At 37.2% G+C, this 16,986-nt stretch overlaps 1 protein-coding gene across 1 annotated transcript in view; it reads left to right on the forward strand.

Moving 5' to 3' along the window:
• The window catches only part of adgrv1 (adhesion G protein-coupled receptor V1), a 178,303-nt gene that overhangs the window by 75,858 nt on the left and 85,459 nt on the right, over positions 1 to 16,986 (forward strand). The window contains 18 exon segments of the mRNA XM_048189162.1: positions 98 to 302; positions 1,016 to 1,162; positions 1,703 to 1,958; positions 2,310 to 2,512; positions 6,559 to 6,735; positions 6,901 to 7,083; positions 8,196 to 8,375; positions 8,752 to 8,916; positions 9,031 to 9,151; positions 9,256 to 9,379; positions 9,526 to 9,664; positions 10,435 to 10,620; positions 10,910 to 11,145; positions 11,262 to 11,410; positions 15,170 to 15,368; positions 15,520 to 15,739; positions 16,190 to 16,429; positions 16,543 to 16,692. Coding sequence (XP_048045119.1) covers positions 98 to 302; positions 1,016 to 1,162; positions 1,703 to 1,958; positions 2,310 to 2,512; positions 6,559 to 6,735; positions 6,901 to 7,083; positions 8,196 to 8,375; positions 8,752 to 8,916; positions 9,031 to 9,151; positions 9,256 to 9,379; positions 9,526 to 9,664; positions 10,435 to 10,620; positions 10,910 to 11,145; positions 11,262 to 11,410; positions 15,170 to 15,368; positions 15,520 to 15,739; positions 16,190 to 16,429; positions 16,543 to 16,692 — 3,280 coding nt within the window.

Genomic DNA, 16,986 nt, shown 5'->3' on the forward strand with positions numbered 1-16,986 from the left:
AATGTTTTAAATTCCTCTTTGTTATGTTATACTGTACATCTTTTTCTAGCTCTGTCTAATACCGATGTTCGTTGATATTTCCATCTCTTATTCTCAGTTCAGGAGAGCTTTTTTTTCAGCCTGGGGTGCGTGAGCTAGACATAGCAGTGAATATAATTGATGATGATGTTCCTGAGGAAGAAGAACATTTTCGTGTCAGCCTCAAGAACCCCAAAGGAGGGGCAGAAATTGGCTTTCGTGGTCAAGTGACCTTGTTCATTCCGGCAAACGATGATGCTTATGGGATTGTAGGCTTTGCACAGGTATCAAGATTAAAGTATATTACCGATGCTGTTATCTGAAAACATAATTCCCAAAGTGCTCCTAAATAATATAGCCAAGGCAAGACGCCCCAGGTGAAAAGTAACTAATAGATATAACCATACTTCCCCAGCTGATTAATTACATTAAGAATTGCAAATCTTTTTTTTATATTGCAAGTTTTCTGAAATGGTATGTTTAAAAATGCAAATGAGGCATTATCTAAATAAATATGCATTAATATGCATACATTTTTTAAAACAGAAATCTGAACATTGGAATTTATAGGAATAAAACGGTGAAGTTTGGTGTATGTAAGTGCAATTGAAGACATTTTGAACTGGACTGGAAATTTTTGGCTCAGTGCAGGAGAAAAAAAAATCATTTTGAGAAAACTGCCTTTACATATTTATATTGCAATTGTAATCTACAGACACAAATAGTTAAAGTGCAATAAAATAAACATTCAAATGTGTATTTTGGATGTTTTCTTTCTACTACTCTGAAACAACAACATGAAAAGCCAAATAGCCCAAAATTGACCAGTGCATGAAAAAAACTATGTTTTTACCTGAAGTGTCTTTTCTTAATACTTTAAATATAAAGTAGCGTCCATTTCACAGAGCTGTTATCTTTCAAAGACTGAACATTTTATTTACTGAACCTATTTGTGCACAGAGTTGATAATATATTTTATAAACATATTTGTATGTAGAACTCTTTAACGAGGGAGGTGGATGAGCTGGAGGATGATAACCCTGTTTCTCTGAGCATCGAGAGGAGGAGAGGCAGGTTTGGCAGACTAACAGTACACTGGAGCACCTATGGTAGTCTGGATGACATTTTTCCCACTTCGGGAGTGGTGAGAGCTGCTTGCATACCATGTATTGTCTGTTTTCAGTTGTTTTAGTAATGCTATCTGACTGAATTGCATATTTTAAATAGTATATTGTGAACTGCAGACTATCATTCTAGTCTAAAATCACAGCTCTAACTATGAGCTGCCATTTTTAGCAGTTATACTTGTGACTGAAATATGCAAGCAACCATTTTTAAAAACAATTTACTATTTAAAGAACCAATTTCGCAGTCTTATGTAAGGGATAATCCATGGCTAGCTGTGCATTAAACTATTTTAATGCACAACATGGTGGCAAAGAACCTCCATGCATTCAAAGCATTGCACAGCTTGCTGTAGATTATCCCACTTATACCATGGCCATTTGCCAGCATTGACAAGTTAAAGCTGTTATTGATGTTTGCAGCGCAATATTTGACCAGAAGGGTAAAAACAATTTTTTTTTTTTTTTTTTTTTTTCCAGTTATGGCTTGTTAAATGTCAAAAAATAAACATACAGTAAAGCACAAAGAATTACACCCTCTTCATCTGTTCTCCATGTAGGTGACATTTTCTGAGAGCCAGGCTGTTGCTACCATATCACTGAATGTATTAGCTGATGACATTCCAGAGTTAGCAGAAAAAGTCACCATTGTCCTGACCAAGGTCACAACAATTGGAATAACTGATCCATCCAGAGGAGCCATGATTGACCATCAGCGAGCCCAAGCAAACCTTACCATTAAAGCCAATGGTTCACCCTATGGAGTGATTGGCTGGCATCTGGATTCCCAGTACTTCATCATGCCAGAACCTCAAAGTAATTCATCTGTGTTCAACTTTGTCTCATTTGAACTTCTGCACAATAATATAATGAACTGTGTATGAATGGCTAAGATAGGCAATTAACATTGCTGTGGTTTACCACTAAAAAGTTTAAGTCAACATTTCCTGTAATTCAAATTACAGAGGAGAAATATGTACATATTTTCTAGTCATACACTTAGTTTTAGAATAGTTAAGAGGAATTCAGGAGAGGAATTCATTTGTCAGTGTTTTTATAAATAATTGCCATATTCATTACAATATGAAAATATAAAATGTTTGCTCTTGAAAAACACTGATGTATTTTTTTTTTTTTTTTTTTCTCTTTTTATTCCTTTCACTTCAGAGAGCCCAAGCAATATTACACTAAGTATTGTGAGAGATCAAGGAGCATCAAGGGATGTATTAGTCTATTACACCACCAAAGCAGCCCTTCACCTGCCACCTGTCAATCAGGCTAGTGAGGGGACTGACTATGTAGCCAAAGAGGCCACAGTTGTCATGATGGAGAATGCTACTGTTGTTTTGGTGTCCATTACCATCCTGCCGGTAAGTCCCACAACTTCACTGGGATGCCATATAATAACAAAGACCCTCAGAATGATAAAATGATTCCTAAGCATAGGGATGCTGTGGTGTAGTGGTTGGAAATCTGGTCTGATAATTTAAAAGTTGTAGGTTTAAACCTTAATTACTTAATTTACTGACTATTTACATTTGTGGCTACATATTTATCATGCTGTTAGAAGCCAAACATAAAAACTGAATAAATGACTACTCATAAATGCTGTGAATATTTCACATTTTTTTAATTTGACTTTAAAAAAAGAAAAAAGAAAAAAAGAAGAAGAAATAATTAATACTTTAATTAACAAAGACACATTTCTAGATTTCTGTTTCAATTGAATGCTGTTCTTTTAAGCTTTCATCAAATAATCCTGAAAACATTTTTCAGTTTCCTTTCAAGGGCACTGAATGCCCTTGAATTGAATTGCCCTGATTGGGCAAGGTGTATGCAGCCCTGCACACCATGGCGGTGTTGCAGACTTACCAGGACCATCTTAAAGGGTCATGAAACCCCCCTGTTTTACCCTGGTCGTTCACACCTCTGAGTTTCAAAAAGTCTGTGAAAATGGGCGTGAAAAGTGGGAGTGTAGAGGGGGGGAAGAGGGGAGAGAACAACCAATGAAGCACAGACATAGAACACACTCATTATACAGAATAATGAATATTAATATATGAGCACGGAGAGAATGACAACAAACTCCCAAGCACAAGGGAGAAATGTGAAAGAATATTTAATAGGGCTAATAATAGGCTACTTTGATTACATTTACGAGCACTGCAGTCTCAAAATCAGTCTTTTAGAATAATCGTGTCGTCACGTTCAGATAGGCTACACCACTGTATCAGTGTCCAGTTTGCACATATAATTCATTTGAAGAAGACTTGAAATATGTGTGCATAACTACACCGTGCTGGTTAATGTTTGGTGCAGGAGAATGTGTGAAATAAAAACTTTAAACACGGATACTTTATTCTGTATGAGCTATGTGCCACGTGGCTAGTGTTATTAAACTCATCGCGGAGCTCCGCGCTGAAACCGATCATATGCGCACTCCGCCTGTATATCATAAAAACAATCGTATTTTTCATGTGTTCGTATTCAAACTCCAGTTCTGACCGCATCGCGAACAAAATACAAACAACACACGTGCTGTGCTGAGGGAAACAGCCTACGGCTTGCGTATTTGAACGCAGCTAGAGCAGGCAGAGGAGAATGAGCCGCACTTTTGGGACATTTGAATTCTCCGCTGTAATGCGATCTCACGCGAACATATTTTCCATTTGTGCTGGTAGATTACAGCAAAACAATCCACATGCACACAAACCTCTGCTCTGGTCGCATCGCAGGAAAACACATTGTGTTGTAGCACTGAGGAAACGAACACCAACGATATGTCTCTGAATGACAACAGACCTCGGCAAGAGAAGTGATACTTCCTCATGCATAATACTGCAATTATAATCGTATGCATACTACAGTGCAGTGATTGGATTGAATGAGCTTTATGTCATGAATATATATGTCGAGAATCTACGTCAGCATGTTCGAAAGTACACAATGACGTCAGATTTTGTGACGTTGCTCCGACTCAGCTTTTCAAACAGGAAGACAGAAATCGCTCTGAAAAATGCAAAAATAACTATTTTTCACTTATGAATAACATTAATGAGTACCATTAGTGTTTTCAATGATGTGCAGCCTATACATATCTGTTTACATCTCAAAAAAAGTGTTTTGGGGTTTCATGACCCTTTAAGGACCTGGATCAGGGTGAGGGATTGTCCTGGAATTGTCCCTCTGACCCACTGTCAGGGACTAGTTCCTGGCAGGCGGGTCAGAAAGCAAGTGTTGCAGCCTTTGCTCCCCCTCCAATGAGTCGGGGATCGAGGGAGCATGCCCGGACGAGGTCTTAACAGGGAGGTTGTTTCGGCTTTCAGGTCTGAGGACCTGAAACTGTGAGGTCCTGCATTAGGTCTCCTCTGGTAGGGGAGTGAGCAAGCCTGAGGAAAAAAAAGAGAAAGAGAGAAGGGGTAAACAAGGCTTTGAGATAATTAAGGTGGTCAAAAATTGCTGATTGTGATCCACTGTCTTGCCTGTTTTACCTAGTGTTCAGATGCACATGGTGCATCCCAGAGGGGTAGTGAGTGTTGGACAAGGACTCCTGGAGATGCATTTAAGAGGCAAAAAAGTGGCTAGTTGAGCAGAGATAGAGTGGGACGCTCCCTTGCCCGAAGCCCCCTCTACAGCACGAGAGCTGGAGATGGTTTTGGCTTCCCATTAGATCAGTTTGAGCATGCACTTTCCTATGAAGAAGTCAAGTGGCAGATTAACGAATGGGTCGGTGCGGCATTGTTGTGACCTGTGAGTTAATCACCCTCTTCAGCTTGAGAAGGCTTGGAGACTAAAAAATAGACATAAACAATGTCTGTTCAATTCTCTAGGGAAATGCCATTTGTTAAATACATCCTGCTAAGCCAGGAGCTTAAGTCTGGGGAATGGGTACATTGGAACCCTTCTATAATTCATTTGGAGACGATGTGAACACTCTTCCCTGATGCAGGGGAGCGATATGGGCAGCATTGACAGAGCAGAAGATGGATTGTATTGCCATTTGCATCCCACTTCTCTGTCCCCCAATCCAGTTCGTTATCATATGGAGACCAGAGGTATATCAACCTGCTTCCCTAAAGATCTGAAAGGAAGGGGCAGAGTACAAAGTGGACTGTATCACTATTAGAGTTCAACTTTTTTATCTGTTGTCCCCTCCAGCCTTTTTGCTTGAGAGCCCTCTGGAGGAAAATAAGTAGCAAGTAGCAACCATCAACCTAGGGCTAAGAGCTTTAAAGGGGGTAATTGGACTAAGTTTATTTTATGTGACCCACTGTCTCTGTGGCTTCCTCCAGTTTATGTAATCAGAAGTAGAAGCGAGGCAATGTGCCTTCCCTGTGAATTGGCAGTAAGATTCTCTCAGATAAAGTCAACTCATCCTGTTTAGAGTACGAGTGTAGTCAGAGGGTCCCTGGAGTTCCAAGGAATAGTGGCTTGGTTGTAGTGGTCAAGTTGCTGTAGGCCTCCGACTCCCTAGTATGAGGAAGAGATTATCTGTAGAGATTTTTACTGTCCTCATTACTGACCTCCTACTGCCTAGAGCACATCCTCAGAAGGAGGATCCGCGTCGACAACTGACAGTGTAGAGGAGATGGACTATATCTCTATGGCGTCCCACTCCCTAACCTGTCACCCTCCCCTTATTTATTAACTAGAAGTTAAAGTGCATGTAACCCAGTTTCCTGAGAAGGGAAAAAATCAGCAAATATATATCAGCATATTAGAATAATTTATGATTGTATGGCTGCTGAATATTCAGCTTTCCCATTACAGAAATAAATTACATTTCAAAATATATTAGAATAGACAGCAGTTAAAATCATTATTTAAAAAAGTTATTTTAAATCATATTAATATTACACCATATTACATATTTGCTGTATTTATGATTAAATAATTGCAGCCTTGGTGAGCATAAGAGACTTCTTTTAAAACCATGATAAAAAAATCACCACCTTCACTTCCCCTTAAACTTCACAGTTAGTCTCAGGTCACTCAGCCTGAGGACACACTGTGCTGAAGCTGACGAAGAGACAGACTGACCTCCTACTGCCTAGAGCACAAGCCAACAGCCAGTTACTATCATCACCACAAAACCCCCACTTTTTTTTTTCAGTTTGCTACTGGAATAGCTCATGCTCTGCAAATTGCAGTGGTCGTTAGATATTTTTGCCTGTTGTTCAGCCTCAAAAACCACATGTTGGATTTGTTTGGGCTGAAATACTACTAACATAAATCAGCATGTTGTTAGAAATTAATTGTACAGAAGCTGTTTAGAATCCTCTGGAGAAATGATCCCTGATGTTGGCATGCATAGGATGTCTAATGAAGTATGTGACTTGCATGTAGACATGTAGATAGTATAGGATAGAAAAGGACTTTATTAATCCCTGAATGGTATATGTGTGTTTGCTCTTAGGATGATATTCCTGAACTGGCTGAGACATTCCTTGTAAACATCACCAGAGTTGAACTCTTGGGTGGAGACACAGGAGCAGGACAGCCGAGTGTGAAAAGACCTGGTTTGGAGATAGCCGAGGTCACCATCCAAGAGAACGATGATCCAAGAGGAGTTCTCAGTTTCAATGTCTCAAAAGTTGGTTTACTAATTATTACTAATTTTCTAATTATATTTTTATACCAAATTTATTGGCTTTTTATACAACATTTACTGTATTGCGATTTATTATTTGTTTATTATTCATTTAGTCTTTATTAATAATGAAGAACAAACATACTTCTACAATCCCTTGTCCTTTAGGATGTCTCTGGGGCAGTGCTGGCATTTGAGGTACCATCACCTGGAAATGTCTTTCGCCTGGCCGTCACGCGAATGGCCGGTAGATCTGGTAGACTGGTGCTATACTGGGAGGCACAAGCAGTCACAGCCAGCACTGAAGACTTTAGTCCATCCTCTGGAAACCTCACATTTCAAGAGGGACAGGTAAAGATTAACATAAGTGAATTTTTTATTGACTAAAGAGGGGAAGAGAAGAAGCATTAGGTAGAACGTTCCTCCATGGGTGCTTCTCAATTCTCAAATGGATGCTTCCTTGGTTCCTCATACCTCTGTTCTCCAGCCTGCAACCCTGTTCAAAGTTAGCCATCTCAAAGGACATCTCAAATCATATTGCACCGCAAGGAGGTAAGGAACGAGGAGTGAGGAAGCTTCCACAGGAGCTTTGAGCTAGGATGCACAGGTGTATCCCATGCGGAAGTCTTTCTTGTCAAAAAACCTGACACGTACAAATTCTCATCCCTCTTTACATGTAACAATAATTTCAATTGATGTTTTATCTTTGTGGTGTAAATAAATCGTACATCTCAAATATGCCAACAAGGCATCTTGCTTTATTAATATTTATTATGAACATAAGAGCAGATCCCTTGAGCACAGCTGATGACGTTTTGAAGTGATGCTTGAGGCAAGGCAAGGCAATTTTATTTGTATAGCACATTTCATACACAATGGTAATTCAAAGTGCTTTACATAAAGAAGAAGAATAAAAATAAAACATAAGGAATAGAAATAACAGTAAAAACAGAATTTTGCTATCTGGATGGATGAGCTAGGAAGTCTTAGGGAGTTTTTTGAGTGATCAAGAATATTCCAAAGTACAAATAAGCTTTCCTTCGATTTTCATCCTCATTTTCATTCCTTGCATCCTTTCCTTGCATCCTAAAGGGGATGGAGTTAGGAAGTGAGGATGCACAAATAATAATAAGAAGCACCCCCTGTAGAGAACGAGTCACTTCCTACCTTATGCTTCCTCTCTTCCCCTTTAGGGCCGACTAGTGGCTTATGACTATAGAGCGCCCCCTAACGATAGGGTTTAATGTACCAGAAAAGGCTACTGGAACTAATGTGACAGTAAAACTGCTACAGTTTTACTTTTATGTAACTAGATATTTTGAATTAGCTGTTTCAGCAAATTATGGGGATTTTGCTAGAAATGTGAAGCAAAAACTGTAAAACTCTAAAAAGACTGTGGATATGAAATATAGAATAAGAATGATTGTCATTATAATGTGAACCTTTATTTATTTATTTTCCAGACAGTGGCTTATATTGAGATCACCATTATTGATGACACAATTGTGGAGTCCACAGAGACGTTTATAGTCAAACTGGTTCGAGTCATCGGGGGTGCCAGGTTGGGGGACGAGACGTCTGTGGTAGTCAGCATCCCGGCCAATGATTCACCTTTTGGTCGGTTTGGGTTTGAGGAGCTAATGGTAAATTTACTAATAATATCTATCAATATTAGTCCAACATTAGCATTTTTTGTCTTTGTCATGATATTTGCATGAACTTACATATTATAATTATATTTTTTCTGAAATGCTTTCTGAATCTCTGGGGTATTACTGTAATAATGGCAAAGTAAATTGTATACTATATAATATATGTATTTATATATTATATGTATATAATAATTTATATGTATATAAAGTAGGTTATTCTTTGTTTGATAAGATGTAACCTTGTACTTACGTAGTTTAACTTCTCAATTGTCACTATTGACAGAAAAATAATTTGCTTGGATACCTTTGTTCTTATTTTATCAAAGTCATAATCATCTTGATTGAAAAGATTTTTATCTTTTCTCAGGTCTCTGTGTCTGAGCCTCAGTTCCTAAATGACCCTGCTTCCATAGCTACACTGGCTGTTGTGCGTAGCTCAGGAGGCGAGGGAGTGGTGCATTTGATCTGGCTTCTGCAGGAAGAGGGCAGAAATGACCTAAGCCCTTACAATGGAACTTTCACTTTTAATGGGGTAGGTATGGCTGGTAAATATGAATATGAGTATTGCCTTTAATTAATTAAACAGCACTTTCACTTGTGCCACGGTGAGATACTCACAGTTGTTAAATGGTTTTATCGTTCCTAGACTGAGTCAAAGAAGACTCTGGTGATTCAGGCTTTGGCTGATGCCGTCCTGGAAGGAGAGGAGAGATTCACCATCCAGCTTATTTCTCCAAAGAATGAGCCAGTAATTGATCCAGTTAGAGGTTTGACAATATATTACCATTATCAAGTATACTGTATATCATGTGTCTACATTTTTGACAGGTAGTGTTCAAAGTCATAATTTATGTGCTTTTCTTTCCATCAGGTGTTGCTACAGTTGTTATTCAAGCTGATGTGGGTGCCCTGGGAACTGTTGGAATAGCTGATTCCAGCAGGAACATACTGATTGGTGAACCAAGAGACATTTACAATGGAACAGCTCTGGTCAGGTAAAATTCTTCTCCAACCAAAAGAGGTTACTGGATTTTTAATTGATGCACTATTAGTGTGACTAAACAGAAATGGCAAACAAAAAAAGCAAAACAGATTTTCCAAACACCCCATCTGAAGACAGATTGTGCCCTATCAATTGCAGTCTTGTAAGAGGTCCTGGCATCTTTGGTGAGATTGAGATCTTCTGGAACATCAGCGCAGCTGCAGATACAGAGTTTGAGAAGACCTCTGGCAAAGTTATTATGAAAGACCGCCAATCTGCTGCTACAATTCAGCTGAAGGTAAAACTGCTGAGTAATATACACTAAGATTTTTAATGTTTTTGAAAGAAGTCTCTTATGCTCATCAATGCTATATTTATTTGAACAAAAATACAATGGAAACAGTAATATTGTGAAATATTATTACAATTTAAAATAACTGTTTTCTATGTTAATATATTTTAAAATAACATTCATTTAACCAAGCTGAATTTTCAGCATCATTACTCCAATCTTCACTGTCACTTCAGAAATCATTCTAATATGCTTATTTGGTGCTCAAGAAACGTGTTATTATTATCAATGTTCAAAACAGTTGTGCTGCTTAACATTTTTTGTGGAAAACAATTATTATTATTTTTTTTTTTTTTCAGGATTCTTTGAATAGAACGTTTTTTTGTTTTTGTTTTTTTTTTAAAGCATTTTTATGAAATATAAATCTTTTGTAACATTACAAACACCTTTACTGACACGTTTGATCTATTTAATGCATCCTTGTTGAATAAAAGTACTAATTTCTTAAAAACAATAATAAAAAATTTCACTGACCCTTACCTTTGAACAGTAGTATAGATACACTACTGGGGCCACTTTGCACAGTCTTGATATTTAAATAACCTCCAGACATGTCAGAATACAATTACATATTAATTTTAAAATGTATATTTTAAGTGCAGCATATCCCCTGGATCACTGTCTTGAGCCAGCTTAACATTTCCCCTGTAAACTGTAAAAATGTAAACCATCTTGACACTCAAAATAAAATTGATTCCCATTTCCTGTTTCTATAGGCGCTAGATGATGAGATCCCGGAAGAAAGACATGTATATCAGCTAAGACTGAGCTCTCTAACCCCGGGCTCAGCAATTAACCCTGACAGACAGCTTGCCACCATCACCATGGCTGCCAGTGACCTTCCCCATGGGCTCTTCTCCTTCTCTCAAGCCTCTTTGCGTGCCACTGAGGAGGACAGAGCTGTGAGACCCCTTACATGACATTACCACTGCTGAGATACAAACCGCAACCAGGGGACTATGTGCTCCTGCCTGTTCCCCTTGACTGGGAAAGTCATTGAAAATGTTTTTAAACTTCCATAAAGCAATAGCCTAGCAACCATTGATCCAAAAAACACTGGAAAGTTTTCTTTATGAAAGACTTATGTTTTTAGTGCTTATTGAGTATAATTGAGCAGTTCAGAGGTAATGAAGATATCTGTGAAGCCATACTCAAAGGTAGTTTCTCCAACAGTGTCTTGTCTCTTACCAGGTAAATGTGACCATTGTTCGTTCAATGGGTCTGTTTGATAGTGTGTGGGTTAGTTACCACACGGAAGGCAGAACTGCAATCAGCGGACAAGATTTTGGACAGTCCTCTGGTCGGCTGCTATTCAGGCCTGGGGAGAGTTCAAAGGTCATCACACTGACTATACTTGATGATGACCTTCCAGAAGGACCAGAGGAGTTTTTCCTCAACATTACTCTAGTAGAGCTACTAAATGCCAGGTAGAGTTCAGCCTGCTATGTGAAACCCAAATCATGCAATAGCTTGGAATAGTACTAGCTATATACTTTTATGTACAGTATGCTGAAAATCTATTTTTTTTCCCTCTTATTTTCAGTTCAATGGATTTTACGGTGAGAGAGTATGGCCTACAGATTGACCAGCCTCCAGCTATTGGCAATCTGTCCTCCCTCATGGTGATTATCCAGAAAAATGACAACGCTGAGGGGATTCTGGAGTTTGACCCCAAATATGTCAACATCACTGGTACTTTTATTCCTCTCTCTCTCTTTTTTAAGCTGTTTTGTGATTTACTATTTTTTTATTACCTTTTTTATTGAAGAGAAAGTTCCTGTGCTTATAAATTTACAGGTAAACTTCTGGCCATTATTTTCATGATATGGACATTAATGATAAATGGCCAATATTAAATCATTAATAATAGTAAAAAAAAAATTTAACAAGAAATAAAATTAATAGTTTTTAATGTTACAAGTGAATTTAGGCATCACTATCGAGTACAGTATGAAAGACAGATGTTTATTTTGCGAAATAGTTTACTTTAAAGTTGTCTCTTCATATTAAGATAGAAAATAGAAATAATTTTAACATCTAAAGAATTACATTACACCTTCAAATAATCTTAATTACAATGCATATTGATGTGTATGTGATAGTGTTGTTATTGTTAACTAAACATATAATATGTGACCCGATCTGGCGAAATGAGTCGGAAGTCGCAACGTTCTATTTTAAGATATGGGCCGATAATGTGGAAAAACAATGAAAAAATCAATTTTTTTTTTTAAGCTAATTTCAAAGAACAGACTTTCAAAAATAATCTCCCAAAGTTTCGTAGTCCAGATAATTGAGTAAAGGTATTTAAATGGCTATTAAATTTGACATGGTTTTACTAAATTCGCTGGAAATGAACTTCTCAACTCCTCTCGTCACTTATGAGCATTTCCCAGTATCCCCTGAAACGTCATTATCTCTGCTCTACAAATATGGTGTTACACGTTGTATAGAACCAATCAAAAAGCTTAGAAATGTAAACATACTGACCTAAATGCTGATTTTTAACAATGGGAAGCCCCGTTTCGACTGACAGGCACGCGATCGGTCCAGCCATCCTCCTGTCAGACTAGCGCGCCTTATAAAATAAAACTCCCATTTGCGTGTCTCTCTTTAAAAGCCAATAAAAATTGAATCCATATAGGTAGCACAAAAATTCTTTTTGCATACAAAACCAAAGACTTTAAACTTTCATATCAAGCCTCCAACATGCTTCTGTTGTTGTTTTCACCCTCTAATGAGTCTGAGTAATATGCGTTTACAACAAAAATAGCACAGCAGCTAACTGAATACAAGTATGTATATTTCACATGCTCATAACTTCATGAAAAATGCACAGATCATAAAAATGGCACATCAATATTTAAAGCAGACTCTCAAGATTAAAACGAATCCAAAATCAATATAATATATTGCGTTGATCACAAGATATTACTCACGAAATTATTTAACATACTTGGCTAAAAACATGTCTCTCATCTCTCCGGGATGCAGTGTGTATCCAATGTTCCCGGACCCATCCATGTTTGTTTTCCAACGTGGAATAACACATAATAGATATCATTTTAAAGCTTAGAATCTCATCTTTTTAATGCATCTAACCATTTTGAAAAACTCCTAAGGAGTGCTGAGAAGCACCTCTAAACCGGAGTTTACCGCCCGTTGGCGCCACCTGGCTGCGGAAAAAATGAACAACAGTTTTTCAAACTATTCTTTATGCTATCACCAAGAAATTTGAACCAGATGCAGCACACATATAGGAGAGCATCACCAAAAAAAGAATTTTTTAGCGATCTTATTGTGTTCCTGAGTTATTCCATGTCAAATAAAAAAAAGAAAAATTATTTTAAAAAAAGTATATATATTTGTGTCTTTTATCAGCTGTTTCTCAGCAAGACAATTTCCAAATGTAATGTAATTTATATTTTCTTAAAATTTAAAATGTTTTCTATCAAATGATACCTACCTTTTGACTCTCCTTGCTAGAGTTTTGGAGTTATGAGTCTTTACTTTTGTGTGTGTCGCTCAGGAAAAAAAAAAAAACAAAACAAACAAAAAAAAAAAACTAAAAAAGCCTTCAGGTCTTAAAGTGTTAATTCAAATAAATACTTTCAAATAATTTGAGCTTCAGCCTGGTTTAGCATTTATATATATAAAAATGTCTTTGGTCATATTAAGCTGTAAAATAAATAGTTTATCCCTTTTAATGCAATGGATTTTGAAAGATATCAACAAAAAAAAAAAAAACGGGCAAAAAACTTTAAAAGCGTTTTTCTCAGGTTTTCAATTTGAAAAAGAGGGCAGACGACCATAATTCAAATGGGTATATCTTTAAAACTATTCAAGGTATGACTTTGACTAGGATATCATTTTAAAGCTTATTGTCTCATCTTTCCACTGATACCAAAATCTCAATTTTGAAATTTGGGTCACTGTGACTCATTTTGCTGGATCAGGTCACATATAAATTATATAAATTAAAGCAAAATAGAAATATGTAAAAAAAAAAAAAAGAAAAATCTGTGAGCAGCAATTAACTAGGTTCAAGCGCTTTAAGGCCTTTAAGCATATACGTAAAAAGGTATTATGTTTTATTTAGCAAGTCTGTAACCACCTAGATCATGGACCATTTACAGCCAAAACAGGCAATTTACTATGGAAATGGTTTAAAGCTTTTTAACAGTTATCGAGGTTGAGCCAAAAACCTAGGATTAGTTTGTGAAAGTAGGTTTTTGAAATAATCTCCAATATTTAAAAAACGATTCAATTGACAGCGGCCTAGAGGCAAAGTTGCCGATTTGTTTCGAATTTCTCACAGACCTCTAGGGCCATGAGTCAAACAGGTCCAGCGAGTTTTGTTCCGATCTGCCTCCGTTAACCTTGTCTAACAGCCGCTCTAAAGTTATTGGTCGACGCCGGCCGTGTTTTTTTGAGATACGTGAATGTCCTCATATACAATCGCGGCAACTTGGACAAAGACACCGCATGCCAGTTTTCAAGTCCATCGGACTAACTGTTGCGTAGCTATAGCCATTTTCATGTTTTTTTGTTTTTTGTTTTTTTTTTCATTTTATAGCATCATTAAGTGGCTAGTCGCTGCGTCCTTATTCTCGCGACCACAGACTGAGCCCGTACATAGGTGTACGGAATTATCTCATTCTGTTCAAGAGGGATAGCCATTTTAGTAAAAGTGGCCATGCCCACTTTGCACGTTTTGGAATCCCGTTGCAGGTGTGAATTCAAATTCAAAAAAACCTAGGGCTTGTTCGTAAAAGTAGGTTTCTCAAAAAATTACCCAAAAATGATATATGACACTTGAGTCTGCAAGAATTGATGAACAGTTTAAGCCGAGGACACACTTAATGATTGTAAGGCCGATTATGAATGTAAATTGATACTTATGACTGATCACACTCAAATGTGTCCAGTCAGAGCCAGTTGCGTTCAGTCTGCGATTACAGTTCAAGTTCAAATCTTGTGTCTAAGTATAAATCTGCTTCAGTCGCAGGAAACAGTCATTGTGTGTTGAGCAATGAGAATGTTTTAGCTAGTCGTTAAATGTGTGCCCGGCTTTAGGAGATATGAACCATTACATACTTTTGACTGCTGTAGCGCCACCATCAGGCTGATTGGGGCGAGCCTTGGTGACGTTGTAGATGGTGTGGGTACTACCATCCCTCAAAGTTTTCAAGATCACTTTTGTGGGAGACTGCTTATCCTTGGAATTTTTAACAATTACAGTAAGGTTTCAGTGCTATGTGCTTGAACACCTAATGACAAAACAAAGAACTTTAACCTTTTAAAAATAAACTAAAATTTAGCCAAAATTAAAATGAATTAATAAATACTGTAATAGTATATAAATAATATCAAATTACAATGGTATGCAAATGTGTATGATACACATAAATATTTGTTGTCAGTCTTTCCAATTGTTTCCAATTGTCACAGTTGAGGAAGATGTAGGAATTCTGTCCATCCCTGTACTGAGGCGTATTGGATCCTATGGGCAGATCACAGCAGAGTTTATCTCCAAAGGTTTGACTGCTCAACCTGATTCAGATTACATTCTGCTCAATGGCTCCATCACCTTTCAGCATGGCCAAACCATCAGATATATCAATGTCTCCATTGTGGACGACACAGAGAGGTAAGGATGGGGTTATTAACTTTCATTGGTATTTGTGCTTTCATTGGATTTGTTAAAAATTTTATTATCAATGAGTGTATGTTTTGTGAACTATCATGTTTCATTTAATTATGTTTATTTTTATTTATTTTTTTATTTTTTCTTCCCACAGTGAAGTTAATGAGATATTTGAGATGCAACTCACTGGTGCCACAGGAGGTGCCATACTTGGAGCTCAACTAATTGCACGAGTTACAATTGCCAAAAGTGACTCGCCAAATGGTGTGGTACGATTCATCAACCAAAGCGCCATCACCATTCCAAACCCCAACAGTACCCTCAGACTGACCCTGTTTGTAGAGAGAGCAGACGGGCTGCTGGGAAATGCCACGGTGAGCCCCGTCTAGACTATGATCTCACACTTCTGATTCCATATCCATAAAATATCTGTTTTTTTATATGCGGGGAAGCACTTAGAGGACAGACAGACCCTGAACTGGTTGTTTCTATTGATTTGTATGTAATTAATATTGTGGTAAATGAGGATAGTAGAATATTTTGGTGGATCAATACTTTGAACATGTTTTTTTTTTTTTATGTTCAATTTGTGTTACTTTAATGTAGATTTTTATTAAAGATTTTTTAAGAGTTAAACAGTGCAATTTAATTAAATTTAATGAAAATAAGTGACAAGTCTCAAAACAGTATTTTACAATATTTATAAATGACAGTAGGCAAGATTATTTTAATGATATTTACATGCTTTCTGTACTGTTTTAAAGGAATCACCACATATTCAAAGGGTTCCTCTGATATGTGCTTGTTTTATTTCTATTCTTCAGGTATTATGGCAGATTTTAGGTCCAAACTCAAATGAGGTTTTACCATTAGTAAACACAGACATTGGTGAACCAGTGAACGGGACATTCAGTTTCAGAGATGGGGAAGGGGGTGTACAGAGCATTGAGCTGAAGATCCTGCCTCACGGTGAGGTGGAGGTCACAGAGAAATTTATTGTCCTGCTTAGTATCCTCTCTGGAGAGATGGGCATTGACCCCAGAGCTGGATCTGTCACACTCACGGTACGTCCTGCTCAGCACCCAAGAGTGATAACCTTTAAAAAAAAAAAAAAACAGAGGATAAAACTGTAAAAACAGCAATTTTAGCAATTGTGTATAATGTGTTCATTTTCCAGATTGAGAAGTTTGGAGACCCCAATGGCATAGTACAGTTCACAGAACAGGACCTGAAAGAGCGCATTTACAGTGAGCCTTCTGACAGCGAAGGGCCGCTCAAAATATCACTCCTTATCACACGTAGAGAGGGTGTTATGGGAAACATCACAGTAAGAAAAAAAAAATTATATATATATATATATATATATATATATATATATATATATATATATATATATATATATATATATATATATAAGCATAACATAAAGCATAATATATACAAACACTACCGTTTGAAAGTTTGGGGTCAGTAAGAGTTTTTTTTTTAACCATCTGTAACACTGGGTTAGAGGTAGAGCTGGATCCATAGGCAAAAGAATTTAATAACAAAGTAAACATAATAGCAAAACCACAACAGCACCAAACGTACATCTGTGTAGGACAATACTCGACAAGGAACA

This window comes from Megalobrama amblycephala, linkage group LG4, assembly GCF_018812025.1.
Source record: "Megalobrama amblycephala isolate DHTTF-2021 linkage group LG4, ASM1881202v1, whole genome shotgun sequence".
NCBI lineage: Eukaryota > Metazoa > Chordata > Actinopteri > Cypriniformes > Xenocyprididae > Megalobrama > Megalobrama amblycephala.